The sequence below is a fragment of the Exophiala viscosa genome, assembly GCF_022695815.1.
Source record: "Exophiala viscosa unplaced genomic scaffold EDD37scaffold_11, whole genome shotgun sequence".
In the NCBI taxonomy this organism is placed as follows: domain Eukaryota; kingdom Fungi; phylum Ascomycota; class Eurotiomycetes; order Chaetothyriales; family Herpotrichiellaceae; genus Exophiala; species Exophiala viscosa.
The window spans coordinates 355,364-371,948 of record NW_026944363.1 but is presented as its reverse complement, the minus strand read 5'-3'; the positions used below and the strand labels follow the sequence as shown (position 1 = coordinate 371,948).

The following is a 16,585-nucleotide window of genomic DNA, read 5'->3' as shown; positions in this document are numbered from 1 at the left end:
TAAGGAGCGCTGAAAGCGGAACTGTTCCGGTTCACCAGCAGAGGAGTTCCTGATACTCCACAAGTTGCTTTCAAAAGTACTTCGTACTTGCTGTAACAATAAGAGATATTTCAGTCAGCCATAACAGCCCCTGCCTACACCCTCTGCCTAGTCTAGTGGGCCGCAACCGCGTGAACTGTGGAGACACGCAGTATCCGTGCCGAAATATCCCACCAGCACACACTGGACACGTCCTTGATCAGGCATAAACATAGCGGCCTATGCTGCTTGCTCCCCTATAGTTCAACAACAATTTCAACATAAGGCACAACCCTGACATCCGCAATCAACCCATAGTCCACCACAGGCGGCGGCACTCCTCCAGCCCCCGGACTCGCCGGCCCCGTCCCACTCGTCTGCAACTCATCCCAAATCGGCCTCATCACATTCCCCAACGGGGTCGCAACCAGAGCCTCCACCGTATTCACACCTTGCACCAGCAAATCCCCAATATCCGCCCGCGGCCTCGTGACATCCAACGGAGGCAATAGCATACCATTGACCCAGGCTCGCAAAGTATGCACTACGAACCCAAAATCAATCACCGCCCCGTCTGGCGTTGGGCCATTTCCAGTCGAGGCCAAAGGCCAGACAAAACTCGCATTGTAATATCCCCTCCCAGAAACGTTCTGCAACCCCGGAATATCCTGCCACGACACCAACATCGGCAAAGAGTGCGTGGTATTATGTTTCTGCGTGCCCGTCGTGATATTCAAATCGGCAGGTGGATCCCAGTGCTCCGCGACGAGCGTCCAGTTTGCCAAGGTCAGGGTCGACGCCGAGCAAGGCTCCACCGTCCCAAGTTTCCCGGAGGAGGTACTGTAGTATCGTCCCGACGAGGAAGGCCCGACTTGCAGGACAACGCTGTGGCTGTCATTTGAATCAGTCTTCACATCTAGGATCCCCAAAGAGACGTTCGTCAAGTGCGCTGAAGGAGACTCCAAGCCCAAGCTGGCCACCGTAGTGTCATTCAGAAACGCCACGATCGTCGACTCATTCCCCGCCAACTCGAACGGGATGGTCGTCGAAGTATTGCTCGAAGTGTACGTCAAAATCGGCTCGACTTCACCCGTCCACGCATCATACTCATACGGGGTGCCAGTGACATTGGAAAACTCAATGCTCCCTTCTGTGTACCCCTGACCATGCTCCGCCTCCATCGCATCGTTGTACACGTAGAAGTAATCCGCCCCAGCTGAGTCGTCGCGTCGGTGCAAAGTAAACCACGTCCCATTGGCGCTGACTTTGGTCGCTGGCACGATGTCCAACGATGCAAGCGTATCCGCGAGCCCGTCGTACGAGGATGTAACGTGCACGTTGCCCAGCGAAGGCAACGCGTTGAGAGAAGCATTGACTGTGCTCAGAGCACTCACATTGGTGATCGTCCCAAGAAACGATGTAGGTATACCGCCAGAGAAAACCAATGGGAGTCCAGCTTGCGCAAAGGCCACGAGTCTGGATGCGCCCTGCAATGTCAATGAATCGTTCGCCCGGACGACCATCGCCTTGAACGCCTGCGCGTCAGGCGCGAGTATCCCGTCCTCGACCCTTGCCGCGGGGAGGTCAAGGTTATCGGGACTGAGGTATTCATAGGTATAACCTGCCGCCTCGAGGTCCGTCGGTGCGTACGTGGGAAGCTGGATATGTCCAGGGTAAGTCGTCATTTTCTGCCAGAACGCGACGTCGAACTTGGGCACGCCGGACTGCAGCAGGAAATTGTTCCGGGCGACAAAGTCGATTTGGTCGCGGTAGAAATCCCACCCTGGGTCATTGTGCCCGTGCATGCTTGAGTACTGGTAGTTGAACGTTGTGAAGACCGGCCATGTTGTGTTGCCGTACTGGACACAGATCAGCTCCACCATCTCATTTCCACGATGGGTTGCTTTAAGTGGGAATGATGACTTACATCACCAGAATACGGAAAGCCGTGGAAAACGAATTGATTGACGCCGCCGGCGTAGGAGCGCTTGACGTGCCAGAGCAGTTCGGGGAGTAATTGAACAAATGCCTCGCCTTTGACGGCGCCGCATTCGGACGATACGATGCGTCGTTGTGCGAGGTTTGCGGGGCCTGCATACTGCCTGTACCCGTCAATCAGGTCGCTGAAGTCGAGGGATTCGCATTCGGGAGCGTCAACACTAGGAATATTCGCGAGCTGTAGTTCATTACTAGCAGGTCGTAGTCACTCAGAAGAGGTCTTACCATGTCCATCGGCAGATTGTACGAGATCTGAGACGAAAATTGCAGGTCGAGATACTGCTCTGCCCACACGTTCAGGGTCGAAAGGTAAGCTTGGTATTGCTTTGCGAGCTATCAGACTTGTCAGCTCTGTGACCTTCCCAGTCCTCAATCATCGCCAATTGACTCACTGTCTCTCGGTAGTCCGCTCTTCTGCTCTCACCGTTGTCAGGAGCATCAGTGATCCACCAGATCGGAGGATCCGACTCCTTTGCGTGACCATTCTCGGAGAACAGGATCGGCAGCCACTTGTTGAGCGAATAGCCGTGGTCTGCCTCAAAGAGACTTGAGAAATTCTGTGTCCAGTAGACGTTGGCGTCGATCTCGACACTATCTTCCCAGCCGTAGTTCCCGACGTCCATAAGTAGCTCTCTAGTTCCATTGACGAGGATATATTGTTCCCAGTAATTCGCGATTGTGCGGGCACCGAGCGCAGAGAAGTGGTCGGCCGCCCAGGAGCCGTTCTGGATGAATGACTGTGCTGGTGTTTGCGGACCACCTAGATCTTCGGGTCCATCTTGTGCCCTGTAATCTGAGTGGATCAGGTAGACCGCAAATATGGTGTTGTTGATGTTGCCTGATGTGCTGGCGTTGAACGTCACAGACAGATGGCCATTCGCGTCAACCTGGTTCGTTACGTCCGTCAGGCTCGCCTCAGACAGTGTGATCTGTGTTCTGTTCAGAGGGATGTCTCCCGGCAGGCTTGGACCGAGACTGGTTTCAAAGGAAGAGGCGGTAGCGAGGCCACTTATTGCCGCCTCCAGCTTCCCTGTTCCCCATCCTGGGAGAACTCCATCGAAAGATCCGCCTACTGGCACGGAAACGTTGAAAGCCACTAGATCCCACATGAGGCCATCGCTACCTTCAGGCGCCGGGACTCCAGTGCCTTGGTTGGGTCCGATGGCGAAGTCCATGATCAGACCATTATCCTTGTGAGCTTGCGCAAATGTCTGGAAGATATCGTCTGATGCAGCAGTCAGATAACTGCCGAAGATAAAATCATCGTCAATTTCACTTACGCCAGGCCGGTGTTCCGAATCCATAAGTAGCCCAATCAACTGGAGCTCCAACTCCTCGACCTGCTCCATTGCTAGGAGGTCCGCCGTAAAGATAGTACCCAAGCAACTCAAGCCCAGCAGCTCCGACACGACCAGCAGCACTCACGTCGCTGGCAACAACCTGAGGATCCACCGAAGCATCGGGAACCCAGTAGCGAAATTTTGGTCGGACATTGAAAGACGGATCGCTGAACGTGCCCTTGTCTACTACTGCATTTGTTGATGGGTCGGTATGATTCTGAGGCAGTGCTGCAGTAATTGTGCCGTACAGTGAGATAGCAAGTAAGCTGCTACTCAAAATCTGTAGCTGGTTAGCATGCTTCTCGATACCAATCTGCCAAGGTAGAACTGTACCGTACCTTACGTATCATCTTGCTGTAGCACGAGCCTCGACTGGAGAGTCAGATAGTCACCACGGGGTATGTCGAGCCAACCTTTCTGGAAATCGAGATGCAGTCGGTGATATATGATCACGACGAGCGGCAGCCCTGACCTCTCGCCCAGGGCGACGATCTGAGGTACATGCCGGTGGTGTCCATGGAGTCCTCCGGTAGATCATCGCGCCGAGCGGGCAAGGCCCGGCGGTCAGAGAGGGAGAGGAGATCTTGTGAAATTTATTCATGTCATCACCGTTGCAATTTCAAAGGAAAAGAGATGTTTCTGGGGGAGATCTTGCGGCGGCTGTTCACTTCCCCCTTTTCCGCATTTCCCCAACTGCGGGGGATATGCATTAACGTGCATCGCCGGGGCATCAGATACCGACAGACGGACTCAAGGATATGGTGGATGGATGAGTGTATGAATAAATGAATGGTAGATGGGTACACTGTCATGGTTTCTCCCTTCTGACATCTGGAGGAACATGGTTCGTTATCAAAGTGCGAGTATTGTTCATAGTATCCTTTCTGACTGTCGTACGTAGCCCATACATCGTTCCTCGTTACACATTAGGTATACAATGTACCACCCACTCGACCACATCGTAGAATGAATGTCCCATGATCGTACAACCGCTGCCCGTGCGGAATCTCTTCCATGTCTCCATCGCCGGTCCCCTAATTTTGATCCATCGGACGCCGACCAATGTACCCATCCAAGTTTCATGCGCCAACCGGCCGCAATAACTCTCCCAATTGAGTGTGTTCAACAATGCTGTTGATCACCTTCCCAAATACCCCTAGCTTCGGTTTTGGACGAGAGTCGTGATAGTGCCGCGAGCTCGAATGCCTTGACAGATGCGGTCGGCCCCCGGGATCATTATGCTGTCGAGAGCTGCCTTCGCCTGCGCTTTCTTGTGCCCGATCAGAGTCATGATCTCGATGTCTCTGGCGGTGATGACTTCTTTCTCCATCTCGATGCCTGTCTCGCGGTGGTTCTGGGTCATTAATCCTGAACAACAAGGGTACACCAGTATCACTCTCGCCAGTTCCAATTCTCTTCAGAAAAGTTCGAGGGCCTACGGCTTCTGAATTGCTACCAGCGCTGTAGGAGCCCGCATGACTTGGCCTCCGTCTGCTCGGTCGCGTTCCACCTCCTGCTTCGCTTGCTCCTTCGCGTGGAGAAACTGGAACAGGCTCTGCTCTCTCCTTGCCTTTGTTCCTCTCTTCCCGCCGTCGTCGACGCTCCGCTTCCGCTTCCGCTTCTTCAGCTTCCTTCTGTGCTCTTCGAGTCTCTCGTCTTGCTCTCCTTCGCTCAGCCTCAGCTTCAGCTTCTTCTGCTTCCTCCTGTGCTCTGCGTGCCTCTCGTCTTGCCCTCCTCTGTCGCTGCTCTTCCTGGTACTCGGCTGATTCATGACGAATGTGCTTCTTCTCGATGGCTTTGTCAATCTCTCTAGCAATGGCGCTCTGAAATAGTCCTGCCTCAGTTCTGGTTCTTTCGAGTTTGGCTTTATGTCCGTGCAAGTCAATTTCCTGCGTACTATATCGTCGTCGTCTCCGTATTTCTCTGTGTCCTTTGTTAGAAGTAGACGAAGCAGACCCAGCGGCTGTAGCAGCAAGGGTAGCTGCAGCCCCTTCTTCCATGGCATCCTCAGCAATAGCCTCTTCGGCAACAACATCTTCAGCAATAGCCTCTTCTCCGTCTACTGCAGGTTTCGCAGGAGGGGCTTCCTCAACGGGTGCGTCGTCTGCTGGTGGTTCTTCAGCGTTTGCATCTTCTGGGATGGGCTCCGCTGCCGCTTCGTCTTGCGGTGGTGCCTCTGCTGGCGCGCCCTCTGTTGCTGTGTCCTCTGCTGTAGGACGTTCTTCTGCATCCTTTTCCTCTGACGCTTCCGCGGGTTCTACTACTTGGTCGACAGCCTCCTCAACAGGGGCCCCCTCTGCGGCTGCTTCTTCGGCAGGTATGTCCGTGGTAGGCGCTTCGTCAGGAGTTGCGCCTTCGTCCGGAGCGTCATCATTGGGGGGCTCTTCATCCACTCCATCTTCAGCTGGTTCCTCAAGCGAGCCAGCTTCCTCAGTGGCGGGCGGTTCCGCATTGATATCGTCACTTGGAGCGGCATCCTCGGCCGGAGTACTGTCTTCTATGGGTGTGTCTTCAGCAGAAGCTTCATGCTTGGCACCAGAATCGTCCTCAGTAGGTAGCGCGTCCTCTCTAGGTGCGGCCTCCTCACTTGAGGATTCTTCTTTCGCAGGAGGTGGCTCTGTAGCCGGCTCCTCCGCGGCGGGTTCCTCAGGTGAAGTATCTGTAGAGGGAGATTCTTCAGCTGGTGGATCAGCGGAGTCAGCATCTGGAACGGGGTCTTCAGGTGCCGTTTCTTTATCTGGCGGCTCTTTATCCTCAGTTGGAGCTGAGGGCTCCACTCTGGTAGTATCATCAGATGCTGCATCGGCACTGTCACCAGGTTCGATAGCTTTGTCTTCGTCTTCGGGTGCGGCTGAATCTTCCTGAACCTCTGCTGGTGCGGCCTCGGTATCATCGTCCTTTGCAGGAATAGGATCTCCACTGCTTGCCGGGTTCTCGTCGATCGCCCGCGACTCGTCACTGGTAGCCACTTCTGGAGAGGAGCCGACATTGCCTTCGGGCTGATCCCCAGTGGCAGGCTCTGTATTTTCTGCTGATGGTGCGTCGGCCGAGGCATCCTCAGCATGATCATCGGAAGGCTTGTCACCTACGGCAGGCTCTTCTACAGGCTCCTCAATGGCTGGATGTTCCTCCTTAGCATCCGCAATTCCCTCGAGTGCTGACGCGTCTGGAGTGTCGCGCATCTGATCCTCTTTACTTTGACCCTCGTCTTCCTTCTCGGGAGCACCAGTCGCCACCGGCGCTTCGGTAGGGCCGTCTTCCGCCACTTCATCTTCCTGTGCAGGTGAGTTTTCGTCTGTTGCTACAGGGGCGGCTGCGGCGGCGTCTTCTGCTGGAGGTTCATCCAATACCGAGACTTCTGCTTTCTCGTCAGGCTTTTCTTTCTGCTCACCGCCAGGCTCAGACTCGCTTGATTCTCCCTGCTTCTCTTCAGTTGTGTCTTCAGGCGCTTCCCCTACTGCCACTTCAGTGGTATCATTGTCCCCCTTTCCAGGTTCCTCGTCGTCAGACCTTGCGTCAACTTCCGACATTGCCTGCTCTAGAACCTCAGTGATCTCTTCTGGCGGAGCGTCGGCCTCCTGCATCTTTTCGACTATCTCCACCACTGTCTCTGGCTCTGAGGGTTTGTCGTCGCTGGCAGCCTCCACAGCAGGAGGCTCTTCAGTTTCGGGCACCTCCTCTGCACTGCTTCCTCCTGCTTGAGCAGCTGAGTCAGCTGAATCTTCGTGTGGTCCGTCTACTCCGTCGTTGGGACCATCATCCTGAGGGTGATCATTGCCTTCATTGCCGTCGGCGCTGGCAAATTCGGCCCCTTTCTCTTCTTGCGAAAGCTCATCGTTAGCCGCAGGCTCAAGAGATGTCTCTGACTCTGTACAAGGTCGATCAACCAGGGCAAGTGCGCATCTACCAGTGTTTTGCGTACCCTCAGGTTCAGCTTTTGATTCGTCCAGTATTATCGGATCATCGACAACTGCATCTGCAGTAGATGTGCTCTTAGCATCGTCATAATCTTCCGCACTGTCTTCACCAACCACTAAAGCAAGGTCAGAGGAGCTCGACACCTGTACTGCGAGTCGCGACCCACCTTCCATGTCCGGCGGCGACGATTCCTGCACTACTTCTGATATTGCTTTATTGTTATGTTCTGGTAGCGGAAGTCCTTCGTTCTTGAAGGGATTGTCAGCATATGGATTGCTGGGGTACATCCGCTCAGGTGGTATGATAGGATGAGAAGAAAATGTGAGGGTTTGTCGGTCAAAAGTTCTCCATTGGAACACAGGAAGCTGTGCATACTGGTATTGGAACGGCTGTTGAGCCATTTTCAGTTGAGTTGGACTCATCAACCCAAGGGTTGTGAAGTAATTGACTCTTATCCTTATTTCTCTTCCTCCTCCTGTGACTGCCCATGGCAAGAACGGGCACCTGCAGGTCAAACTTGACGGGTGGCCAGACTCTCGGGTACTTCTTGTCACACCTTTGGGCGAAGATCACAAGGGAGATGGATGAATCGGAGTGCAGGGCATGACGTGATGATAGCTGACCGGAGCACTGGTTTTAGGCATGAGACAAGTCATGACAGGTAGAATGGACACAGACGTAGGTAGAATGAACAGGAATGGCCGAAAGATGTCCATCAGCAGAGGGAAGCTGCTGATGGTCGGGTACGACGAGATCTTGGGACGGAAACGTGGCTGCCCTTCTCAGAAGCATGTCTTCGTCGATCCCACGAGCTTCGTCCAATGAAGAAATGAGTAATTTTGCAATTGGACCACCGCCATGATAACAAGAGCACATTTTTGGCCGCATATACAGACGGATTGTTATTGCAGAAGCAAGCAGCGATAGCGTGACCATAGAGAGGTAGAAACTGAGTCGAAGTCCGACAACTGCAATAGTGACTGGAAATATGCAGCCTCGATGTCCATGAGTGGCCGAAAGGTGCATAAGTGCATTGCTGATTGGACCGCGTGGCTGACGGAGGGTGATACTTGGAATTGCTGCCCAACAGGACAGAACTGGTTGTGTGATGAGGATTTTGCAAGAAATTGATGCGAATGCAGGTTTGGCTTGTGGAACCACCAAGCCAGTTCGAATTTCATTTGCCAACGTTCAGGTACCAGACTTGATCAGTTGGGACGAGTTCGTTGCAAGACGTGGAGGTGTTCATTGTAACAGCGTAGGCTGCGTAGACCGATGCAGCACCCTTGTCCATGGTCAGTGGATCGATGCAACCCATGCATGCCAGCCACGGATGATGAGACTGACATGTGATGAAGTTCTCAGCAACGAAAATTGATGATGAGTGGTTGTTGAAGTTGACTCGAGCTTGAAGCGAGAAATGGTCCGGGCCGTGGCCGCCAAAGCCTTTTAGCCGAGATGCTCCTTAACGACTTGGCATCATCTCTATGGTCTCCTTTGCTTACCCAACCTGTGAGTGGCTGCCTCATTTCCCATTGGACATTCCGTCCGGGTATTGAAGGCGAGACTCCTTTTCCCTGTCAGCGAGCAAATCAAGCTTCTGTCAGAGAGGATGATCATGAAACGTTCCGCGGGGTAAACATGGTGTTCGGAGGAAGTTGGACTCTTAATCCCACGGGAAGTATTTCGTATCATTGTTAAAAGAAAAATTGCAGGTCCTTCTCTTCCATGACGTCTACCCAGTGAAGATACCCTGCAGACAACGCTTGGGGGTGCCAAATCAAAGCGTCACCTCTTGCCCAAATCTCCTGGAGAAGAAGCCGGATCTTTCGATGTCCGTTCAGGTTGACCGCTCGCTGAAGAGAGGTGAGTCGACCCATCACGAAGTTGCGCCAGAAGTCGATAGTAGAAACAGTTGCATCCTCATTGATATCTCTGCGCTCGGCAATCGATTTCTGCAGAAGTGTCCTTGGGGACTGTTTCATGATATGTGGTAGTAGCACACTTCCTGCTATCAAGAGCGGAAGGTGATGTAGAGCCTGCGTGCCCGAGTTCGTCGGGACATCTGACAGAAGTTGCAATATACGCAACGAGAGCTCTCGTATCGTGTCTGTGTACAATAGAGACGCGTTCTTCTGCGCCTCTGCTGCGTCTGCATGACTGATCCAATCCAAGACTGCTTGCTGCTCGTGAACGGCATCAAATGATCTCTGAAGCTCTAGCAACGCTGCTAGCTGACAACAACGTGCTAGATTCTTCAGATGAGATTTCGTGGTGTTCGTGTCGAATGTATCTTCGATTTGTTCATCGCTGGGGACGCTGTAGGTCATAATTTGTCCAGCAAGCTTCCACGCGTCCTCCTCGAGCTTCCCCAAGGAAGATACGGTGGCGCCGATGATGGAACTTTCCCATCGACCACGGACACCACAATTTGCCAGATTTCTCTTCAAGCGCACCATGCATCCCACCTTCGCTAAATACACCCATGGGATGGCGCTGACCCCAGTCCACGGATGGATGCGAGCAACTTGCGTCGGAGGTATTGTGAAGGCAACTTGCAGGTAATCGAGCTGGCCAGGATCTTGATCTATCAAGAAGGAAGCCATGGCCTCCCAATACGCATGCAGCCCCAGATAGAGACTCAACCGAGACAGATTTTCATCATCTTTTCGTCCGCTTCCAAAATTGTGTCTGATCCAGGTGCGGAATAAAGCGCGAGAGCCAGCAATGTGCTCTAGGCCTAGGCCCGAGGAAGGGTGCCACGAAGTGGTCATGCCTAACATGATTGCACCGAGAAGGGCATTATCTAACCTTTGATCAACGTAGGTCGATAGAGAAGAGTCAGAGGACACGGCATTGACTTCCGTCATCAATTCGGACACAGCTGCTGTTAGATACTCTAAGCTGTCAAACGACCACTCCGGACGGGCACTGCGGAGATGTGCAGCCGACATACTCAGTATGCAGCATTGTACAAGACGCGACGTAGCCATAAGACCCGGAATCTCCGTCCGAAATGGATTGGCGAACGAATCGAAGCAGGAGTTGATGACGCAAATCTTGCGAAAATAATGTGCCATGAGAAGCACAGTCCTATCATTCAACGAGCGTAGGTGAGAAGGCCGAAGGGTTGCTATGGTCGTAGTCGCGTTTCTCACAACCAAGGCTTCGTCGCGTGGGGTAGCGGGCGGTGAAGGTTGCTTTTGCAAGATTGGCGATGAGAAGGGGTCGTTGTTCGTGGACAGCGGTGGAATAGCACGATATTGCGTTCCGAGAGAACAGTGCTGGTATTCATTGTCAAGTTGAGAATCATCACGCGAGGCCCCTACTTTCCCTTTGATCCTTGCGTCGGGTTTTAACGTTTCGGCAGGTATGTTGGGATCAGGGTCGTTCACGAAGGAGGCCGATTGGGCGACCTGGTGTTTTTCTTTCCATTGTAGGACCCTTGTGTACCCAGGACAAGTGAAACTTCGTCTCGAGCAATTGAGACATCCCGGAACGCTAGCATCGCATTTGATTCGACGAGCCTTGCATGTAGCGCAGCCGGCTACGAGACGTGGTTAGACAGTGTGCGAGCTACATGAATTGTACGAAAGCATACCTCGCGAATTTCTTCGTGGAATAGGCCGCCATAGCAACCGCTTCGTTTCTGGCATCAGACAGTGCCTTAACCTCTGCTCTAGAAGTAGCTACTCCATGTGGAGGGCAAGCCCACGAAGATGCAGGCAACATGGGTGGGATCCTGAGTGATCATGAGAGGACCGAGAGGTGTAAAGCTGGCTCTCTAGACAGAAGGTTTCGCAAGTGAAGCGACAGATTAGAAGGCGACAAGAAGAAGAGGAGGAGGAGCGACAATGAGTCCCAGTTGCCGGGAGCGCATGCTGTAACACGTGGACTATGTATGATTGATGAGGCTGTCTTTGAAGTAGGGAAGACAGAAGTGGAGGAGGGAAGGAGTAATGGGGAAAGTGAGGTCTGGCACTCAAGGTCGGTACTAGTACGTGATAAGGCCCTAACAAATATGGTCATGTGATGCATAGTCACGTGCTGGGAATATTTGGCCAGGGGTAAGCCCGACGTAGGTTTCTGGAAAAGAGGTTAAGATGGCAGAGTCTACATGGTACATGTTCATGATTTCGGAGATAAGGGTCGACTCTCCTTTCTGGTCAGACCGCAATCACCAGTCGCCTAATTCTTTGGCTGTGGCACACCCTGCGAGATCTCGACAGAATTCAACGTCATCGTTCTGCGATGCTGTCGACGCTCTGGTAGGCCATATTTCCGTTCCAGATTTCTTTTCCTTCTCACGATGTGCCTTGACGGTTTCTCTGACTAGGTTCTGGAAGTATACAACTCCATCTTCCCTGTGCGGATGTAATTGGCCTGCCGAGTACGTGCCAGCGGTGAGATTGACCTGCGCCGCAACACACAGTTCTTTGTCTTCGCGTTCGACCTGTTTAAAGAACTTGTCCATCTCTTCGAACTCTCCATCCGTGGCATTCTTGTGGCGATAAACTTCGTACTCGTTTCTTACCGTGGTGGGACCTGTGGGAATTGAACGCATAAGATACCAGAAAGGCTCCCTGTGATGCGTTAGTCTCGTGAACGAATACCATGATCTTCCAGGAGAACAGGGGTCATGCACGTACGCAAGATTCAAGGACGCGTTAGGATAGAACCAGCTTGGTGCATATTTGCCTATGCTTTTCCCTGGCAAGTCCTCAAGAAAATAAAGCAATTCTCCTCCCTTCAACTCACTTCTATACTTCTCCAGATTTGAGGTCTCGACGAAAAGGGGATGGGTGGTTGGACAGTGGTAGCACTAGAGATATCACATGTAAGCTGAATCTGCGTCTCATTAGCAGTGCCAGCGATGATCTTACCTCGTTATAATTGTCGGCGGCGGCCTTCCAGTTGTAGTTGCTCTCAAAGGTCCAGGTGTGATCGTAGACGTAATCATCCATCTTGAAAGGTGCTAGGCGAGGACGTTTATCACTGCCTTCGAGGCGCGCCTCCCACGGAACACTGGGTGTCTCCGACACCTCCAAGTTGACCCAGATGATTCCTCGATCATCGATATGAACGTGAACCGGGAAAAGACCATTCTGTTCTTTGTCGAACCCTTCGACAGTGTCGAACTTGGGAGCCTTTGCGAGTTTCCCGTTCAAACCATATGACCACCCTTGTACTGATCAGGCTTGCTTTCAAACGCTTTCAAGAGAGGGTTGATGTAACATACCGTGATAGTAGCACGAGAGGATGCTCTTGGTTCCAGATTTCGGGGCGTCAGGGCGAATGACTGGATACGCGCGGTGTCGGCAGACATTGTGGAAGCCACGGATGGTCTGTTGACGATCCATGATGAGAAAGAACGGGAACCCGGCAAGCTCAAATTGGTGATAGTCTCCTGGCTTCTCGAATCGGCATTTGTGCGTGATCAATAGCCATTCTTTGGAAAAAATGGCGCGTCTCTCGAGTTCATAGAGAGCAGGCGTCCGGTACCAATCTGATGGGAGAGCAGTCTTTGCAGTCATTTTCGTGCTGGTTTGAGTGACTGTCGTTGTCGACATGGCTGGCCGTGGAAGCTTTCTTACAGTAATTCTGTGATGTAAGATGGCTTAGCCTTGCTTTTGGCTCGACAAGCTGGTAGAGTTGATTTATACACCATCAGCTTGTTCGTATGGTCACTCTTAGTCAATGGTGGCTGGAAATGAGTGGCCAGGTCTCATAAAAGGCCAGGCCCGGAAAGGGGTAAGAAACCCCATCCAATCGAGCAAAAGTCCTACCTGCAGTTCCATAGAGCTTGTCCTTGGTCAACGGTCTTTAGCCGTGACCTCATGCCTAGTTGTAGACAATTCAATTCGCTCCTTCAAGATTGGTGCATCAATGATAGCGCTCGCGATAAGAATCAAGGCGTGAAAAGACGTCGCCAGCTGGCCAATCGAACAAAAGTGCCAGTTTGGGTTTAGCCCCTCAGAGAACCCAGGTCGGATTAAATCTACAGGTAGCTGTCAAGCGCCGCTTTGGAGAGTGCCAGTGGTGGTGCCCTTACGGAGTACTATCGCTGCACAGGTCTGAAGATGCCGTCTAACCATAGTATGAGTACATGCCGAGAATGACCTCTGCTAGCTTTGTTGACCTCGAAGTCTACGCGTACAAGAGTGGTATATCTCAAGGATTCCAAGAGGTAAAAAGGGTACCATGTTCTTTTGCTGTCCATCATCTATCATAATGCGTAAAGACATCCATCAATCATCCTCCTTGTCCATCTTTTCGCGCCATTGTGACGCGTATTTTTTCATCGCCCAAATGACCATGGCACCTGAAAGCGTCCATATTCCTAGAATTGTAAAGAGCCAGCCATTTCCAATGGCTCCGATCAAAGGTGCCCCGACAAACGCGCCAATACATGACAAGATGTTTCGACAGAAATTGTTCAGCGCCACTCCTGACGAAGATCGTCGTGGCATGAATTCCGTCAACATGGTCGTTGACATGGCAAAAATGAGCATCGAACCCACCCCGTAGAAGAAGTTGGCAATCATCTGCGCCACTGTTAGAACTCCGTCAAGGATGCCACCAACACCCAGTAATGACACTTACCGGACAGAGCCAAAATACCCCCTTGTCCGCCGACCACCCATACCACATCAGGGCGACTGGGTAGATGAAGGCGCCGAGCCACGCGTTTTCTCGCATACGATCTTCGGGTCGAAAGATCAATTTGCCGTGTTCGTCAATCCGTTTTGCCTTGAGCGCCTCTCGCTTCATGATCGAATCCATCCACCTGCCCCCAAGTAGGCTTGCAGAAATATATCCAATGGAATTGGGAATATACAGCAACCCTATAATGACGGTAGGAAAGTGGTACGGCTGTCGTTCGAATGTGTACTGGACACTAATGTTGAGAACATATAGCGAGCCAAAGGTGATGGCTGAATAGTAAACGGTGAGTAGAACTGGCTTGAAGCGGAGGAACAGGATGACCCTCAAGGGATCAACCAGCATCATCTTGGCCACCTTCAGGTACTTTTTGGAGTTTTGTTGTACGACTTCTCGGGTCGAGCTTCGACTCAAGGGAGGCCGGGTGCTGCCACTCCCTGATGCTGCTGCGTCCGTGGCCGCATCTGCAACCACGTCTTTCGTTGCTTCGAGGGTTTCGGGCAGGGCGAAGAATACCAGCAGCCACGTTAACACTGTATTGTCTCATGAGCATGTCTCTGACCGAAACGGGTATCCTTGCTTACCTCCGTAAATGACAGTGGCCCATTGAGTGGCCCTCCAGTCCCAATGCTGCCCAAGCACACCACCCAGTATGGGTGCAAAGAGGGGACCACAGAGTGGACCGAGGTAGAAGATCCCCATTGCCCTTCCTCTTTCTCTCGATTCCCAAACATCGGCAATCGTTCCTGCTCCCACTGCTTGAACAGAGGCCGCGGCACCACCAGAGAGCAAACGCATGGCAATAAGCATACCAATGGACTTCGAAACAGCGCTCAGTACGGCAAATAGAATGAAAAGCGCAAATGAAACGATATATACAGATCGTCGACCAGAAACTTCTGAGAAGGCGGACCACCAAAGAGGGAAGATCGCCATACTCAACATGTAAAGGGCGACGGCCAAATTTGTTATCGTCGGAGTGGAATGAAGTTCATGAGCCACATCCTCAAGTGTTGCTGAAGCATTGTTAGCGCCGATTTGGTATATCAACATCATAGGGTTTACACACGCAATATAATGGCACTCCCAATCGGAGCAGCAGCCGCAGCGACTGCCACGACGAAAGTGATGAACCATTTTGTGGAATCCTTGTAGTCATATGGATCAGTCACCTCGGCCACCAGAGCAAACCGCGAGAAGAGTCCACGCCTTGCTGATCGAGATACTTTGACGAGCGGCTTCTTGGGCGTTATTGTTCTTTGTAATACATCATCTGCAACCTCAATATCGACGCTATGGTCGTCTCCAATGGTGGATTGATCCGACTGAACAATAGATCGAGTGACCGAATGCATCGATCGACTCTCTGCTGGATTTCCATATTCCTTCTCCGATATCTTGCCCAAGTCTTCCGCGGAGGCCATGCCGCGGACAGTCTCTGGTGAAGGAGGATCCTTCTCAAGGTTATCGGACGTCATGTTGAAGGTTCGAAAGGTAAGTTGGGGCACGGGGAGGAGATCGAAGGTCTGCTATCCCAGTCATCACTCCCTCTTATGTACTCGACTCTTCCTCGAAACAGGATGTATAATGCGCCCAGGCGTGGGAGTAAGAAGTCAACAAGAGATTTCAGACAATGGCACGGTCAGCTGCATGTCGCTGCAGTTGTCAGATTCTTCACGACCGGACGTGATGTGATATGTAGTCGAGTCGGCACAGTGCGTGAGGAGGCAAGGATGCCGGCAGCGGTGAAGCTGAAGGGCGTCGAAACCCATTGTCGCCATAGACGGACACTGCTCATATTTCTCTGCACGGTTCAATACCACCAATGACATGGTTGCGGCAGTAGTGGGGAGATGCTAAAGTAGAGTCCGTAGATGCAATTGTTGTGCCGTCTTTGCCGCAAACCCCGCAATCCTTGGTCGTGCAGGAACGACTGTACCGGTCGCGCACGCCTTTCGCCTCGGCTCATCACCTGCACGACATGGCCCTTTGAGATGTTGAATACATCGGTGTCCTACCGTCGTGTAGATCGACCTTTTTCGATGGAGGCAGTTCTCCCGGACATCAGTCGATAACCTGTCAAAACATGCGAGAATATGCATGCGCGGGCCGCCGGTGATGAGCGCTGCAGGGAGAAGTGCTATGGGCGCCAATGGAATTGTAGCATTGCGCAGATTTCCGTAGACGGAGGCCGGGCTTGATTCCGATGCGATGCGCCGACATGATCCTACTCGGAGAGGAGCATTCGACAGGATATCAATCGCAAAGATCGAATCTTGAATATGAGTAAACAGTCAGTCGTGAACAGTATCGAGTTGATGTGGTCATCCTAAGCATTACGCACGATGAACCAATCAACGGGCCTGAGTTTCGATCTTGACGATGGAAACATCTGGATCCTTGCACATCTTGTGGGGTCTGAATATCTAGAACAAAGACCTCTTCTACAAAATTGTATAGTCGGTATAGCAATCGTCCAGTGATTCGCAATTCACCTTCATATCAAAAGTTAATTGGCTGGGACTGTGACTAACTCGAAGTTACTCTCTGATGCGAAAACTCTGCTGGCGGCCTAAATACATACCATTCCATACTCGCCTGGAGGCCTCGCAGAGTAGTCGTGCACCGACCGCAAAGGACGTTGCGAA

General features: G+C 52.2%; 5 protein-coding genes across 5 annotated transcripts; all 5 read right to left on the bottom strand.

Annotated features, from left to right (window-relative positions):
- Nucleotides 1-87: 87 nt before the first annotated feature.
- On the bottom strand, nucleotides 88-3,833 carry EDD37DRAFT_136708 (uncharacterized protein). The gene is made up of 6 exons (XM_062809499.1): nucleotides 3,695-3,833; nucleotides 3,297-3,636; nucleotides 2,409-3,241; nucleotides 2,242-2,349; nucleotides 1,946-2,194; nucleotides 88-1,877 (listed from the first exon to the last, which is right to left on the bottom strand). Exons 1-6 carry the CDS (start codon nucleotides 3,704-3,706, stop codon nucleotides 276-278), a joined length of 3,144 nt encoding a protein of 1,047 aa, XP_062666777.1. The 5' UTR covers nucleotides 3,707-3,833; the 3' UTR covers nucleotides 88-275.
- Nucleotides 3,834-4,290: 457 nt separating this feature from the next.
- On the bottom strand, nucleotides 4,291-7,803 carry EDD37DRAFT_136737 (uncharacterized protein). Its single transcript, XM_062809501.1, has 3 exons — nucleotides 7,441-7,803; nucleotides 7,279-7,389; nucleotides 4,291-7,176 (listed from the first exon to the last, which is right to left on the bottom strand). Exons 1-3 carry the CDS (start codon nucleotides 7,694-7,696, stop codon nucleotides 4,436-4,438), a joined length of 3,108 nt encoding a protein of 1,035 aa, XP_062666776.1. The 5' UTR covers nucleotides 7,697-7,803; the 3' UTR covers nucleotides 4,291-4,435.
- Nucleotides 7,804-8,744: 941 nt separating this feature from the next.
- EDD37DRAFT_136688 (fungal-specific transcription factor domain-containing protein) lies at nucleotides 8,745-11,230 on the bottom strand. The gene is made up of 2 exons (XM_062809498.1): nucleotides 10,876-11,230; nucleotides 8,745-10,821 (listed from the first exon to the last, which is right to left on the bottom strand). The coding sequence occupies exons 1-2, from the start codon at nucleotides 10,928-10,930 to the stop codon at nucleotides 8,972-8,974; spliced, it is 1,905 nt and encodes a 634-aa protein (XP_062666775.1). The 5' UTR covers nucleotides 10,931-11,230; the 3' UTR covers nucleotides 8,745-8,971.
- A 150-nt stretch (nucleotides 11,231-11,380) lies between these two features.
- On the bottom strand, nucleotides 11,381-13,225 carry EDD37DRAFT_639207 (Rieske 2Fe-2S family protein). The gene is made up of 4 exons (XM_062817151.1): nucleotides 12,514-13,225; nucleotides 12,158-12,456; nucleotides 11,924-12,096; nucleotides 11,381-11,857 (listed from the first exon to the last, which is right to left on the bottom strand). The coding sequence occupies exons 1-4, from the start codon at nucleotides 12,842-12,844 to the stop codon at nucleotides 11,452-11,454; spliced, it is 1,209 nt and encodes a 402-aa protein (XP_062666774.1). The 5' UTR covers nucleotides 12,845-13,225; the 3' UTR covers nucleotides 11,381-11,451.
- A 134-nt stretch (nucleotides 13,226-13,359) lies between these two features.
- On the bottom strand, nucleotides 13,360-15,604 carry EDD37DRAFT_136629 (MFS transporter). Its single transcript, XM_062809496.1, has 4 exons — nucleotides 15,007-15,604; nucleotides 14,522-14,953; nucleotides 13,878-14,470; nucleotides 13,360-13,819 (listed from the first exon to the last, which is right to left on the bottom strand). The coding sequence occupies exons 1-4, from the start codon at nucleotides 15,413-15,415 to the stop codon at nucleotides 13,523-13,525; spliced, it is 1,731 nt and encodes a 576-aa protein (XP_062666773.1). The 5' UTR covers nucleotides 15,416-15,604; the 3' UTR covers nucleotides 13,360-13,522.
- Between the last annotated feature and the right edge of the window lie 981 nt (nucleotides 15,605-16,585).

Excerpts from the sequence above, each read along its gene's own strand:
- EDD37DRAFT_136708 (XM_062809499.1), bottom strand. Across the intron at positions 2,350-2,408 it reads GAGCGGACTACCGAGAGACA|CTCGCAAAGCAATACCAAGC; the intron begins GTGAGTCAATTG and ends CAAGTCTGATAG. Across the intron at positions 2,195-2,241 it reads ACAATCTGCCGATGGACATG|CTCGCGAATATTCCTAGTGT; the intron begins GTAAGACCTCTT and ends AATGAACTACAG.
- EDD37DRAFT_136737 (XM_062809501.1), bottom strand. The coding sequence starts at position 7,696 with ATGAGTCCAACTCAACTGAAAATGGCTCAACAGCCGTTCCAATACCAG. Across the intron at positions 7,390-7,440 it reads GTCGCCGCCGGACATGGAAG|TGGTTGGTGAAGACAGTGCG; the intron begins GTGGGTCGCGAC and ends ACCTTGCTTTAG. Across the intron at positions 7,177-7,278 it reads ATCAAAAGCTGAACCTGAGG|AAGAGAAAGGGGCCGAATTT; the intron begins GTACGCAAAACA and ends AGCTTTCGCAAG.
- EDD37DRAFT_136688 (XM_062809498.1), bottom strand. The coding sequence starts at position 10,930 with ATGCCAGAAACGAAGCGGTTGCTATGGCGGCCTATTCCACGAAGAAAT. Across the intron at positions 10,822-10,875 it reads TCCACGAAGAAATTCGCGAG|CCGGCTGCGCTACATGCAAG; the intron begins GTATGCTTTCGT and ends CACGTCTCGTAG.
- EDD37DRAFT_639207 (XM_062817151.1), bottom strand. The coding sequence starts at position 12,844 with ATGTCGACAACGACAGTCACTCAAACCAGCACGAAAATGACTGCAAAG. Across the intron at positions 12,097-12,157 it reads CCGCCGACAATTATAACGAG|TGCTACCACTGTCCAACCAC; the intron begins GTAAGATCATCG and ends TGATATCTCTAG. Across the intron at positions 11,858-11,923 it reads AACGCGTCCTTGAATCTTGC|GGAGCCTTTCTGGTATCTTA; the intron begins GTACGTGCATGA and ends AACGCATCACAG.
- EDD37DRAFT_136629 (XM_062809496.1), bottom strand. The coding sequence starts at position 15,415 with ATGACGTCCGATAACCTTGAGAAGGATCCTCCTTCACCAGAGACTGTC. Across the intron at positions 14,954-15,006 it reads TGGGAGTGCCATTATATTGC|CAACACTTGAGGATGTGGCT; the intron begins GTGTGTAAACCC and ends ACAATGCTTCAG. Across the intron at positions 14,471-14,521 it reads GGCCACTGTCATTTACGGAG|TGTTAACGTGGCTGCTGGTA; the intron begins GTAAGCAAGGAT and ends GAGACAATACAG.